The sequence below is a fragment of the Solea senegalensis genome, linkage group LG4, assembly GCF_019176455.1.
Source record: "Solea senegalensis isolate Sse05_10M linkage group LG4, IFAPA_SoseM_1, whole genome shotgun sequence".
NCBI lineage: Eukaryota > Metazoa > Chordata > Actinopteri > Pleuronectiformes > Soleidae > Solea > Solea senegalensis.
Window position 1 is genome coordinate 11,455,243 of NC_058024.1, and position 14,278 is coordinate 11,469,520.

Consider the following 14,278-nt stretch of genomic DNA (forward strand, 5'->3'; position numbering starts at 1 on the left):
GCATCCATGAAAAAAAAAAGTAAATACTTGAATACTGAAAATATTAACAGCATTAAAGTTGTTCTCAACCCTTTAACACCAAGCGTAAGCGCACTTTGCATCACCGTAATTACGGGAAAAATTCCAACGGTTTTTAAAAGCTGAGGAGTTGCACACAATGTGTTTATTGCGGTAATTTCACTCATGCTGTTGCAGGAAGCTGGCGAATCAGCGTGTCTATCACAAGAGAGGAGAGCGACATTGAGGCAAAAACTCAAATGTTATTTTAAATATGTGTTCAAAATTCAAATTTAACACGCAAAATCTGGTGTTCGTGTACACCTTCCAGTGTTTGTTTTTCTCGATAAAATGTTTTTTTCTTCATTTTAAATTGTTACTTACACCATTTGCATTTGCATCATGCATTAAATTGTAAATGACTGCCAGATAGTGAAACTTATTCTGATAAATTGGCAAAAGCACTTACTCACAGGACATTTTTTGGTCCTTTTTATGGTTAAAATAAGCCAAAGGAGTCCAGAGGCTGAGGTGTTAAAGGGTTAAAATATCATTGGCTTAAACTGGCATAGTTATATGAAGTGAGCCTTTTGTTAAGTAACTAAAATGAGTATTTAAGTTGTCCATGTCCCAAACTGGATCTTGGTGCTTTTCCTATGGCCCCCTCAAACCTGGTATTAACGTCCGCCCTGAGTGATGCGGGAACATGCAGACATCAGATACAGATCCGATCACAAGAACCACATGCGGAGGTGGTTTGGGAATGTGTGTGGCCACATTCTTGAGCATGAATGAATACAATCCATCCTCGGGATGAATTAGAGACCGCCTTCTCAGCTGACGTCCTCGAACTTGCTGAAGTTTCAAAGTGAACTGATTTTTTTTTTTACACTAATCAGCGCTGTTACGTTATTTTCTGTCTGTATGTATTTGAATACAGTGCGGGTGAAGGAAAGGAAAGGGATCTTTATTGTGATTACGCAACTGAAATTGCAAGGTCAAATGGAGGGTTGATCAGAGCCGCTGCCTCTAAGCATGCCACCGCAAGGGACCAACCTGACCGAATGTGTGTCTAACATTCAAACATGATTTGATGGTGGTAGGAAACCGGAGAGCCTGGAGGAAACATGCGGGGAGAGCGTGCAAACTCCACACAGAAAGGTCCTAGACTGGGAATTTAACCTAGCGTCTTCTTGCTGTAAGGCAACAGTGCTAACCACTACTCCACCGTGAAGCCAGATCCAATCATGTGTGGTCACAGGAGGTGCATTCAGGGTGCATTTTAATGCTCGATGCTAACACTATCCACTTTTGATGGATGGATGTTACGCCAGCTCTCAATAGAGCCTCTGTGTCAACCACGCATGAAAAAAACCTGAACTATCCCTTGGCGTTGACCTTTGTGGCTAATGGGTCACATGTCTCATGCTAGTGTAACCATGAAAAACTCTCCAAACTAGTGTTGGATCATCGTCACCATTCCTGAGCCTGGCATACAGTTAAAAAAAAATAAAAAAATAAACTGAGACATACGGTGTATAAATAAAAGGTATTAAGCATGAAATGTGCCGTTTATGAATGAGGAGATGAAACACTTCCATATGGTTTATCTTTAAATGTCTCTCTCTCAACATTTTTTTACTTTAATAAGCCACAGAGATAAGATGTGCCAAGTATGGAGGTTATTTATGGAGCCAGTGAGAACAGAGCTTCTAGAAAATCAGCAGCTTCACAGGCTTCAGAGAGAAACTTTTGATTGGAGATTTTCAAGTGCCTTCCTCCCTTCCTCCATCCCTCCCTCCGTCCCCCTCCTACAGAGAGAATCATCTGTTCCTAATATTACACACTTGTGCCTTGAAAACCTCTGTAACGAATGCATTGTGCTTGTCCATCCAAAAAAAAAAGCTGAAGGCTTTGTACAAAGCTCTAAAGCACACCACAACCTGCTGTTAGTTTCAGGTAGAAACTGTTTTGTTTTGGGTTTTTTTAATCCGAGCATACGGTGTCAGACGCTGCTTATCACAGTGAGCAGTTACTCAACCATGAGCCATAGTGTTTTGGTCATAATTGTTCCATCAGGTCCATATGTTTTGTTCTTTTAAGAATAAAACGGATTTAGCTGCACTGTGGGACAGATGTGATCAATAGATTCTTCACACGGAGGGAGAAAAAAAACAAAAAACAGCGAGTCACTTTATTTATGGATGAGTCAGCTGTTGGCAAAAGTAGAAGCTTCTCCAAGAGGCTAAAGCTGTGTCATATGAACTGGGCTTTCCTGCATTTTATCATTCAAAACACATGATTATCTCCAGTAGACTTACGAAAACTCATGCAGAGTTTCAAAATAAACTATGAAATGAAACAGTTATGCTTTCCATCCAGGGGCCATACAGTGCATATAAATACGATACACATTACAAAAATAATAAGTCAGTCATTCATTATCTTATACAAATTGTTGACTGTACTTTTCTTGTTTTCATCACCGTCCTGGAAATGCCATGTGCAACATCACTTAAGTGAAACAACGATGCTGCAGTTCAGTCGGGAAGACTGATTTATGCTGTAATCATATTTTCGTTCTCGTGCTGCGAGTGCTGTGTTACTGCTGGGATCGGCTGGTCTGAACGTGCCGCAACGCACTTAACTCGTTATCCCATTGGCTCTTTGCTGTCTTTTTAATGACATATATCCCATTCGCACTGTTTAAATCAAGAACAGTTTAATCTTGATTTCAAACGCTTTCCCTAGTGTTTTAGCGGCATTCACTCCCAAGTTAGTTTTGGTTGACATGCATTAATTTTCCATCCATTAGCCATGAATGTTTAAAGCGAATTTGTAGGAGCAGTGGGGGATTGGGTGCCTTGCTCAGGGGCACACCACCCCTTGGCCCGTCCCAGGATTAAACAAGCAACCTTCTGGTTACGAGACCAATTCCTTTCCTCTAGGCCACAGGCTGACATTTTCTTCACACCTTAGAATTGTTCACTTGCGAGTTTGAATGAGGGACACAAGGAAAATATACAAACTAGTAACAGCTTCAATATTGCAACTGAGCTGATTTGTGTTGTTGTTTTGTTCTTCCTTCAAATAGTTTTGTTTGGCAACAGAATAACCAGCTGGCAATGGTGATGGTGTTAATCGCCTTTTCTGGTGGTTTCACAAAGGTTAATAAAAAAAAACCTGGATATACTGTATGTGCTAATTTCCGTGTGAACGAGGCTTTAGGCGCTTCATGACATGCTTTATTATCTCCCCTGTCATGCATGCAACACTGTTCAATTTGTTATAATTTCATTTTTAGCCACTAGTCTCTCCCGATTCAAATGACAAGTATTAAATGACCATAAATAATCCTGGGACAAATATGTGTTATGAACTATTTCACCCAAGAAAAAGGCACATTTTAAGTCGAAGTTTGAGTCAGTTGAAAAGAGGTGAACTCAATGGAAGTGTCCACCCTCCTTTGCAGCTCTTGGTTTCGTCCATTTCCTGTGGCTCTTGTGGCACTTGACCAAACTCCACCTTCAGACAAATGCATGGCCAAACCAGGAAGGAGAACTGGAATGTAGCGTAAATGGTCATGCACAGACAAAGAGATATAAATGAATACAACAAATAAAGACCAAACCCTGTGTATGGTCTCAAATGGGGCAGTAAACAAAAACTAAAACAAAAAGGCAGTCAGTGGAAAGTTGTGACTGCAGGAAAAAGAACAAAAACCTGGATATTAATGATGTCAGGGTGTGAAGCCATGAAGTGCACACAGTGTGAGGTTAAGAACAGTGAACATTCCTGTTTATTTTGTATTGTGTGGCTGTAGCTATGACCATCATACATGCAAAACCAACCACACTTACAACTAAACGGCACCTACATAATAATTAAGAACTGACAAGTTCATTCATGCATAAACCAAGAAACAAATGGCGTGACAGACAGGTTCTCTCACAATAATTATTATAATAACAGCAGCAACAGCAGCAGCAGCAGTGGTAGAACCAGCTATAAAAACTTGAAATAATGATAATTATTATTTTTCCTTTGGTCCAAAAGATCACTTCAGCCAGAGGCACGGTGTCTGCACGTCTGTACCATGAAGATTTAATTAGCTACTGGATGTGACTTGAGATTTAGGTCAAATTTTGTTTCTGAGACTTTGACTTAGTTCATTTAAAATTGGTAATTGTGCACTTTTGCTTTTGGGTAAATGCAGCTTCCAGTGACCCACATCCTGCTTCTAACCTCCACAAAAGAATCTAATGTGGGAAGTGGAAAAAAAAAAAGAAAATATTTCTTTGGCTTTTCTTCATAGAGGTTTGTGATCGTAATCTTCTTAGCAACTGCAAATATTTCTTTGCTGTGGATCTGTTTTGTGTTTTCTGAAATCGATTATCAATTGTGTTGAGCCAGACACTGCTCCCGTGGCACAGTGCGATCGAATCGGTGTGCATTTCAACAACACCGTTGATGACACCTGCATTGTGTAATCAGTACCAATTGCACTTGCATGTTCACGCCTGTGGGTATGTTGTGATGGTTGAGCTGCTGTTCTCTGTCATAACAATCTGACAAGGCCAGGGCGGCTGTTTGGATCACACCATCTGTCAGCTGTGAGGGCAAATGTGGTGCCATTGCTCGTCCATAAGGTCACGCAGAGACCTTTACCACAACAGCCTTTAAAGTTACTTGTTCATTAAAGCCGCAAATCAGCAGCACTCCCTGTGTGAAGGGCACAGTAAGTTACTGATGTTTGTAAGAAAAACAAACCGTACTATTGGCGAATAAATCATTGTTGGTCGAGACTCAGTTTTGACAATATTACTGACTCCCAAGGGACTCGCAGGCGCATGGGAAACCACAGGGAGATGGATAGTGTATTCCTTTTGTAAGTACATCATGTTTCAGCACAACATGAAAGGGCATCCCGAGGAGCAATAACTCATCTTTGCAGTTTCCCACATGGCCCTCATGTCTTTGACATATCTAAAGAAGAGTGGTGATGATTACTAAATGGCCCAACTCCAAGGCCTTATAGCCGCACAAAACGCCCTCATCACACACACTGAAACCGAGATCTCTCTGTTGCTTTACAACAAAGACTTCAAGTCTAAAGGTTCAGCAATAAAAGACACACATCACTTTGCTTTGAATACTTTCTGCTCAACTATTTAGATTTATTTTATTGTAGCATCTATAAAGTTCTCTAATTTAATAAGGTAATATACTCGACTCATAAACAAATGTCCGTTATATACAAACCACTGTCAGATGATTTCACATAATGCTGATTACGTCTATCATTTCCATCCAACTATTTCTGTGTGTTTCACTATAGCAGTGTTTAGGTCTTGCGTCACCTGGGTATATTCCCGTACTGCACAGCGGAAGTGTTTGGGTTTATGACAAGATAGATGGAGGCAACAGCAACGTTGCACGAGTCAAGTGAAACTGCTGCAACCGAAAATGACTGAAAACACAAAGAGCTGCCCATCAAAAGTTTCAGAAGTGAATCCTATTGCGCAAAAAAACCTTGTGAAGCCATATTTTTTGCATAAAATATCCCATAACACTGTGATCTGGTTGATCATAGGTAGCCTGGCTCTGTCCAAAAGTAAAACAAAAACATTATTTTTTAATCAACCTGGAATTTCGTGTGCAGTCCACACAAAAAACAACCTGCAAAGTCCAGAAAGTCCCTGCATATAAGAAGCCAATATAAATATCATATTAATATACATTACATGACGGACAGGACACACATACATTACTACATTTAAGAATGTGCCTTCAGGGTGTTTTATTCCCCCCCAAAAAAAGGAGACAGGCTAACATTCCCCTTGATTCCCTGCTTTGTGGAACAAAGCAAATGAAAAAGTGAAGGTTTATTTTAGGAATTGTGCTCCAAAATGTCAGACTTTTCCATTAAATATCAGCTGGAGCCACAAAGCCACTGGAGGCTTAAATTCTTCGATGGAAATAATCTTCAGATGTTACTTTGACCTGCCGGGCTGGTCAGAGCGTTTAAATCCTGTCTGTCTTGATCCTTCGCTCACATTTTAGGTTGGAGGAGAGGGATTAACTCTTATCTCTCCTGGGACGCTGTCTGTCTTTTTTTGCTGGACCCAACATGGACTCATCCAACCCTCTCGATCTGTTGCCACTTAACCCAGCATCATGGAAAACATACCTAAACAAACCATTCGTGTAGATACCGTATCACTTTCACTCAACGTATACTGTACCATAAACATCCAAATAAATTCACACTCATACACAGCAGCTTCCCGCTTGCTATGGCTCTCACCCAGCCTACGGAAACAACAGCTTATTCAGTCTGACTCCATTTTGAGAGTAAACATTTCTCCATCTCTGCCAGACCAAACAAGCGACTCTCATAGTAAACAGCCTTGCACAGACAGGCAGCTTGTTTGTTCTCAGACTGGAATCATAAATCACAGGCAGCAGGTTGGTCCAGAGGTCGAGAGGCTGAGTGTCCTGCAGCACTGACCACACATACTATTCCAGCGTTTAAAAAAGCAAAAACATCTAAAGTGACCTGGTATGAAAATAAAACATAAAAAGTAATCACCTCCTGGAAACTGGTAGAAACAGGTGTTCAAGCAAAACAGCAGGGCTCCCTTTCATTATATATTTGTAATTTTTTGTTTTCCTCCATCTGTCTCAGTTTCTCTTGGCACATCACATGTGTTAAGTGTGTTAAGGAAGCCATGACCTAGAGGAAGCCATGCCTGCAAGGAAGAAATATATGTAATCATACAAATCTCAGTATGAAATGGTCTCCAAACAGAACAAGGACCTTTGACGTGACTGCACTGGGAGGTTTTTATTCTTTCCACCCAAAGACATCCCATAACATCAGTATAAGATTACCCGCAAGCTCAGCTGTTCTTTGTCACACTTTGTTCATGGAGTCTTTGATAAGCCCTTGTATTTAGTTCTGGATAATGCACACATGGAAAGGTTTTATTGAGCATAGCATTGCATAAAACTTGGATTTCCGAAAGAGGAGAGCAACTGGTACTGAGGACAGGGTCAAGCCCAACGGGAGCGGGTTCTGTCTAGGGCAGAGAGCAGGAAACCATACAGTATGATTTACAATTCAAATACGTTCAACACTATAGGACCTCCTGCTGGGCCTCAAAATGTAATCAAATCAAAGTGTCTATGTTGGAAAAGAGAGTGACTGCACACTTTAGTCACATTACAAGTGAGCAGTGACAGGTACATTTTCATTTCCATGTCACACATTTGTGATCCGGTTCAATTTTCAATCAACTTTCACCTGATCAGCGTTCTGCAAAGTCTCACATGTGGTTTTGGTGCGAATGCCCCCACAAGAGTACTAAATGCTCACCTACAGTTACAATTTGTAACTTATGGCCATGTCCACTGATCAAACATTCAGGTCTATGTACTCAACTTTAGCAGTTTATCACTTGTAAATACTTCTGTGGGGTATTTAATGCACCATATCACAGTTTTGTATTGTGAAAGTATATTGTATTACTTTAAATTGTATTAAATAGACAGACCGCCTCCAGGGAAAATGCTCTGTTTTACTGAGGCAGTACATTAGTCAACAGTTTAGCACCTTCAGGCAGAGAGTGTTCCAGCTCTGCGACATTCAAAACACATCTGAAGATGTGGCCGAGGACAAGCCAGGTCTGTGGACAAGTCTGACCACAAGGTGCAATTTACACTGGCCATATACTATACCGTGACAATGTGCAATAGTGCATGTTGTTGTGTTGAAGATTTATATTACTGTGTATATTCATGTTTTTATGACTGCAGATGAAAATTATCAAGTGGCTACAATCTGGCACATTTAGATGTGAGAGGTCCCTAGAAACAAAAACAAAAAACCATAGACTGCATTCAAATCAGACTGTGCAGTTGGGAACACAGAGTCTCTAACATTGTGTCAAATTATGTCACATAAATTGAAAAAAGAAATGTTATATGTGGAGTAAAGTGCCTCCAAATCCTCAGCCAAATATCAACAATCTTACAATAAATTCACTTTATTTATTGATAAGTCTATTAACTTACTTAATTACTTAGACAGCCAACACACTACAGTCTATATTAGAAACATTTGGACAGAGTGTGCGCACTTAGTAGAGTCGTTACGGTAGCGAATCCCTTCACACTTTCGCCCAGAGGAGTGATGCCTTCACTGACCGCAAGAAATGCTGCTTTTACTCCCTTGTAGGCACGAGAAGAACAGTAACCACGAGTGCAGAAAATGATCATTAAAGAAACAGTGTATTGTATGTTGAAGCATAAATAACCACTGTCATCTTTCACTTGATGAATTAAGTTTAATAAAAGTTTACCTTGTTCCGGATTACCACTTATTTGTGTTCCAAATTTCTTTAAAAAGTCAGTTTCTACTTGAAAAGTGAATTAAAAGTAATTCTTTTAATACTTTAAAACTTTTCCCCAACTTTTTTTACGAGGCGCACCTGAAGGCACCAAGAGTCTCGGTCAATTAGTAGAGTTGAGACAGTGAAGAGAGCCTGTAGTCAGTGAGTGTGTTTGTGTGTGAGCTGTGAACGCTCCACCAATGACCAGCTGAAAACGCCCCACTGCTCCGACTCAGACCTGCGGGGGTGGGGAGCGCACAAAGTTTGGATCGGGACTTTTGAGAACCATGGGATTCGAGCTGGACCGATTTAAGGGGACCGTGGACCCGGATTTCAAATGCAACCTGTGCAATAAAGTCCTGGAGGACCCACTAACGACTCCGTGTGGCCACGTCTTCTGCTCCGGCTGCGTGTTGCCGTGGGTCGTCCAGCAGAGCAGCTGCCCCGTCAAATGTCAGCGGATCTCCACCAAAGAGCTGAACCACGTCCTGCCGCTGAAGAACCTCATCCTGAAGCTGGAGATCAAATGTGACAACCACGCGCGGGGCTGCGATGCCGTGGTGAAGTTGCAGCATCTGGCCGAGCACGCAGAGATGTGCGAGTACTCCCCGGCCAAGTGCCGCAACCGAGGATGCAGCGAGGTGCTTAGCCTGCGGGACATGGATGCTCATGTGCGGGATACGTGCGACTACAGGCCGGTGGGGATCTGCGAGAGCGGCTGCGGCTTGATGCTCAGCCACAAGGAGCAAAAGTCCAATGGCCACTGCTGCGTGAGAGCGCTGAAGGCGCACAACAGCGCGCTGCACTACAAGATCCTGAGCCTGGACAGAGAGCTGAAGACGCAGACCATTAAAGCCAACAAGAGGGAGAAGTCGCTGCTGGCGCAGCTTTCCGCCGTGCACAGTGAGCTGCAGATGACTGCGCTGAAATATCAGAAGAAATTCACTGAATACAGCGAGAGGATCGACTCTCTCACCAAAAGTGTGGCTATCTCGTGCAAGGTAAAAAAATCACTCATCAGGACGCACAAGATACTTTCACCCCCCTCCCTCCCCACTCAAAACTGATTTCTCCCTGTCACTCAAGTAGAACTTAACTAATTTACATGCAGTGTTTATAAAAAAAAAACCCAAGTGAAACCAGTAAAACTCACCCACTTTATCTCAAAATGTGTCTTGGAATAACTTTCAAAAGTTCTCTCTGGCGTGTTTTCTCTTTAAAGCTCCAGTGTGTAACATTTAAAAAAAAAAAGGAAGAAATTGGATCAACTACTCACAAGTATGTTTGTCAGTTTGAAGTACATATAATCTCATCTCATTTATACATTAAAATATGGAAAAGGTAATCTAAAAATCATCACACTTATTTCAGCCAAAATGTTTCCAACACCCTGACTTTCCTCAGCTCTGCTATAACTTTTGGAAGTTTTGGAACTCTGAATTGTCAAACACAGGTAGGAAATATTCAGTATTTTGTGTTTTTGTGTTATTGAGTGTTGCATAGTTTTATTATAGTATTTGTATAGTATAGTATTTAGTATATGTCATGACAGCTTGTTGCTGTTTTTCCATGCGTTCTGCCGCTAAAGCTCTCCGGGTAATGTAAGATAACAATTCCCATGATCCCAGTGGTGCATCCTTGACATCATCAAACTAGGTCTTTTGTTATTGTTTTGACTGAGAGACCCCTAGTGGCAGAAATGAGACTTTTATATGTACATAATCTAAAAGGTTGTGCTTTTGCACTGGCTTATTTCTACAACAGCTCGAATTGCTTCCTAAACGTAAACAAACGTTCTGCCTGGACAACCCTGTGCTCTAACCAATTTTCAACATCTTCATCTCTCGGGAACCTCATCAGCTGACTGACAACGTGGCACGCTTGTCGACAGTGATATTCTTTCTGGTATGCCAAGGCCACCATAGTTCTCTGACACCCTTGGATAAAGGGAGTAGTTTGTTGGGAACTGCAGTGTCACCTTGAGATGTCACTAATTCTTGCAGACTGGACCTTTAATCATATATCATCTCATTTTGAGTGACCCTCAGTGACACGCTGCTGTACAAATGTAAACTTCATAGGCTTTTAAAAATGTCCTGCTCTCCAGGTTTGCTTGCATTCTGGGACTTGGTATCTCTGTTTTATTGGGCCTCCATGTTGTTTTGGCCCAGGAGTTTTAACTCATCGCAGATGGAAATGGAAGTCAAACTGTTCTCTTCTTTTCCTTTTTTCTTTGTTCTGACTGTTTTCCCTCGTGGAGGAGCAACTTCTCAGGAGTTTGTTTCCTCACTGTCTGCTTTGAGACACGGATGTCAGCTGTGCCTCTGGCCAGCTGGCAGTCATTGGGGGAGGGCCAAATATTTACTGCAGTTCTGTACACAACAAGAGCCAGTTTCCACTCACTCTAATGTCCTGTTCGCAGCGTGCATGTTCGAGGAGCTCTGCCCTTGCAAGTTCACCCCTTTTTTCCCTGTGAGTGTCATAACAAATTAAAAAATGGTGGATGTAGCAATGACACCAAAGCTAATGTGGTGGAAGTATATAGACTTTCAACGGGAGCTTCAACAACGGCGTTAAGGACTTCTGAGCTGCTGAGAGGCCTTTAAAAGACAGAAGTATTCCTGATGCTTATGGCAATTTTCCACTGTACAGTTCTGGCATGACTTGGCTTGACTCCTGCTTTTCCATTAGGGATAGTACCTGGTACCTGGTGCTTTTTTTAGTACCTGCTCTGGCGAGGTTCCTAGCTTGCTGAGCCAATACTAACATGTGACCACTGATTGATCAGAGAGTGCCGTCACTGGAAGAGTCATGAGCGTGACGTCCGACACAGAAATCAAACTGTGGAACTGTAGATCAGTTAAAATGACTTAAAAATACTTAGTTTAGTTCAGTGTCGGACGGAGTCTGTGCTCCCCGGTCAAGCAGGAAGTACTGAACTCATCTTTTTAATTGACTGACTGATAACTGCTTTGCTTGTCACTATAGTTTGTCTGTTTTTTTTTTTATGTCACGTATAAAACAATGTCACAGTAGTTTCTTGTTGTCGTGCTATGACGACGACGCCCACGTTGAGGAGGTACTAGAGTAATGGAAAACTATGTGACATTAAAAACATTCAAATAAGCAAAAGCACACAGCTGGAACTTTTGTCACTCCTGTTACTTATGTCCTTAACTGATAAAGTTGAAGCAAGATACATTTTTAATGTTTGTTACCTTCTCTTTTAAGGGATTTATAGAAATCTCCATTAAAAAAAAGTACCAACATCAGGTAATGATACAATCCTATGCTTAGGAAAACATGCCAATAAGTTGAATGGTGCAAATAACAAAGCCTAATGACCAGTTATTAACATCGTTGAGAATACAGGGGTTCATAAGTCAGGCATACAGTTGCACTGCTGCTGTGATCAGGAAAGGGGAGTGGTCAGGTCAGAGTCACTTAAACTCAGTTATTTAAGAACAGGAGGAGGAGGGGCTCTCAGTTCACTACAAATTGCACTGATTGAACACACACTGCTGACAGTGAAAGATGAAAGGTACCCGCTGAGCCACATAATCAGTCCACACCGTAAACCTGTGGATGAAGGGGAACTTTTCTCGGGCTCATTTAATTTCACACATTTTTGCCAGTGAAATGTCTAAATTGGTTTCAGAAACTCAAAGGACTTCGCTCTCTTCTCAGTTATCTCTTTTTTATGCCAGGTGATTTGGTTTGTTCATCATATGTGGCTCTACTCCCTGCAAAAAATGTGTTTTCCAGTAGACTGGGGAATTGCGCAACAGAGAGCGCTGGTGTGGGGAAATGGTGAAATTGCTCACGTTGGTATGAAGAGGTTTGCTGAAGTCTCGAGGACAGCTGGTTGTAATTGTTCATTTGACTGTGGCATGGAGGTTATTGCACTGAATATATATACACTGAGTACATTATTCCCAGTGAAATCCAATGTAAACAGAAAGAATGGAGTTCTCTCTGCGGGCACACCTTTAACATACTGTACGTAGAAAACAAAGGACATCATAACGGAAGAGGAAGAGCAGGTTTGGGGGAGAAGAAATAACATTTGGTGAATGATGAGGTCAGTTTAGAAGCTTTTTCCTACTGGGTCCAGTCAAGCAGTGGATGGATTATTTAGAGGGAGAATCTCAAAGCACACATGGCAATATGAAACGGAGCGTCTCGAGTGAGATTAGCTGTGGGAGGCAGGCAACTCACAGACTGCCACTGAAACTCTCTCAGAGCGCACAGCTGGAGTTCCACTCCTTCCTCAATCGTCTGGGGCTTTCTTACATATGTAGGCTCCAAGGTTATGCCATAAAAATAGCTGGTTAGTCCGTGGCATCGATGAACATAGTAACCATGTAGGGACTAAAACATCTCTGATTGAGAGCTTGTGTTTTCATGTTAACATGTTTCTGATATCGATGAAGTTTAAAGAATATGAATGAGGCAAAATGTTGACACAATATACAGAGGTTACTTGTAAACTGGCACCAAATATTGGTATTAAACTTAAATGATTTGATCACTGGTGCTACAGATAAGGTTTGTTTTTAAAAAGCGGTTCCTCTGTAGACTACATTCTCCATGAAGTGACAAATCAAAATGCAAAAAAAATGGAGGAAAATGTCGAACGTTGTTTCCCAAACCTCAAAATGATGATGTCCGGAAATGTTTGTCGACCGCAAACCAAATGTAATATTCACTTAACTGTCATAGAGAAGCAAAGAATCCAGAACAGTTCACATTTAGGAAGCTGAAATCAGAGAAGTTGTTGTGTAAATCTCATACGGAACAATAAGTCGATCATAAAAATAGTTGTCTACTTATTTAGTAATTCATTAAGCGGGGCACTACTTTATGACTTCATGACTCCTTGTGGTGGCACTTAATCAAAGCACTAAGGGTAGGAAGTAGGCAACAAGTAGGCACTTCCTGCACTTACTATTTAGTTGGACATATTATGTTATAATGTATCATTATATGGTCTGACAATGTGCCACAGAATCCCTCCATATCCTGCTGTGAGGCACTGTGCAATTCCCACGTCTAATGAGGAAATAAATGTTTTGCTCACTATCATCAAAGCTTTGTATGAATAATTGAACATAAACATAGCTATTACAACACAACTGAGTTCTGCAATGTATTAACAATACACAGTTTGTGGCTCCAATTCTACAAATCAGTAAGTTGCAGAGTTGGAGAATTAAGGTTTGATATTAACATCCATCCTCATCCATCACAAAAAAACACCTTTGCTTGTGTTAAGGAGACACATGTGACACTTTATTCTTTTGCATACATGAACGCAGTCCATCCTCAGCCACCTCCTCAGCTGACATCTTTTGACCTGCTGGAGTTTCCCAGTATTTTTACACGTCTCAGAGCCCATATGTCAATGTTAGTATTGATAAACACAGGAATTCATGTCCTAATAATTCAAATAATACTTATTTATGTTATAGCAACATGAGTATAGCTTTGATTCACTCACCTTGACACACACACACACCTTGACAGTGGACACATTTGTCCGGTCAGACGTGTTCTCACGAACATGACATCCATGTTTATTTGCATATCGGGTGGGAACATAAACTCCAGTCACATGTGGTCACAGGAGACGTTATTGGTGTGAACACTCATCCTTCACACCGTCTACTTTTGATCGGATCTCTCTGGACGGATGTTGATGCCTGTGTGTGTGTGTGTGTGTGTGTGTGTGTGTAGTTCAGTAAGAACAAAACACACAGTTATTGCAGGGCATACAGGACACCATACAGCCCGATCATGTGTGTGACACAGGCGTTTAGTGTTGCTCTGCTGATGTAAATGTGTGAAATCTGACCCTCCAATAATAAATCAAAACCTATGATATCCCC

At 41.3% G+C, this 14,278-nt stretch overlaps 1 protein-coding gene across 2 annotated transcripts in view; it reads left to right on the forward strand.

Moving 5' to 3' along the window:
* Positions 1-8,534: 8,534 nt before the first annotated feature.
* The window catches only part of pdzrn3b (PDZ domain containing RING finger 3b), a 100,932-nt gene continuing 95,188 nt past the window's right edge, over positions 8,535-14,278 (forward strand). For both annotated transcript variants that reach the window (XM_044024310.1, XM_044024311.1), the window contains exon 1: positions 8,535-9,391. In XM_044024310.1, coding sequence (XP_043880245.1) covers positions 8,678-9,391 — 714 coding nt within the window. In that variant the 5' untranslated portion in view covers positions 8,535-8,677. The remainder of the gene's footprint in view (positions 9,392-14,278) is intronic.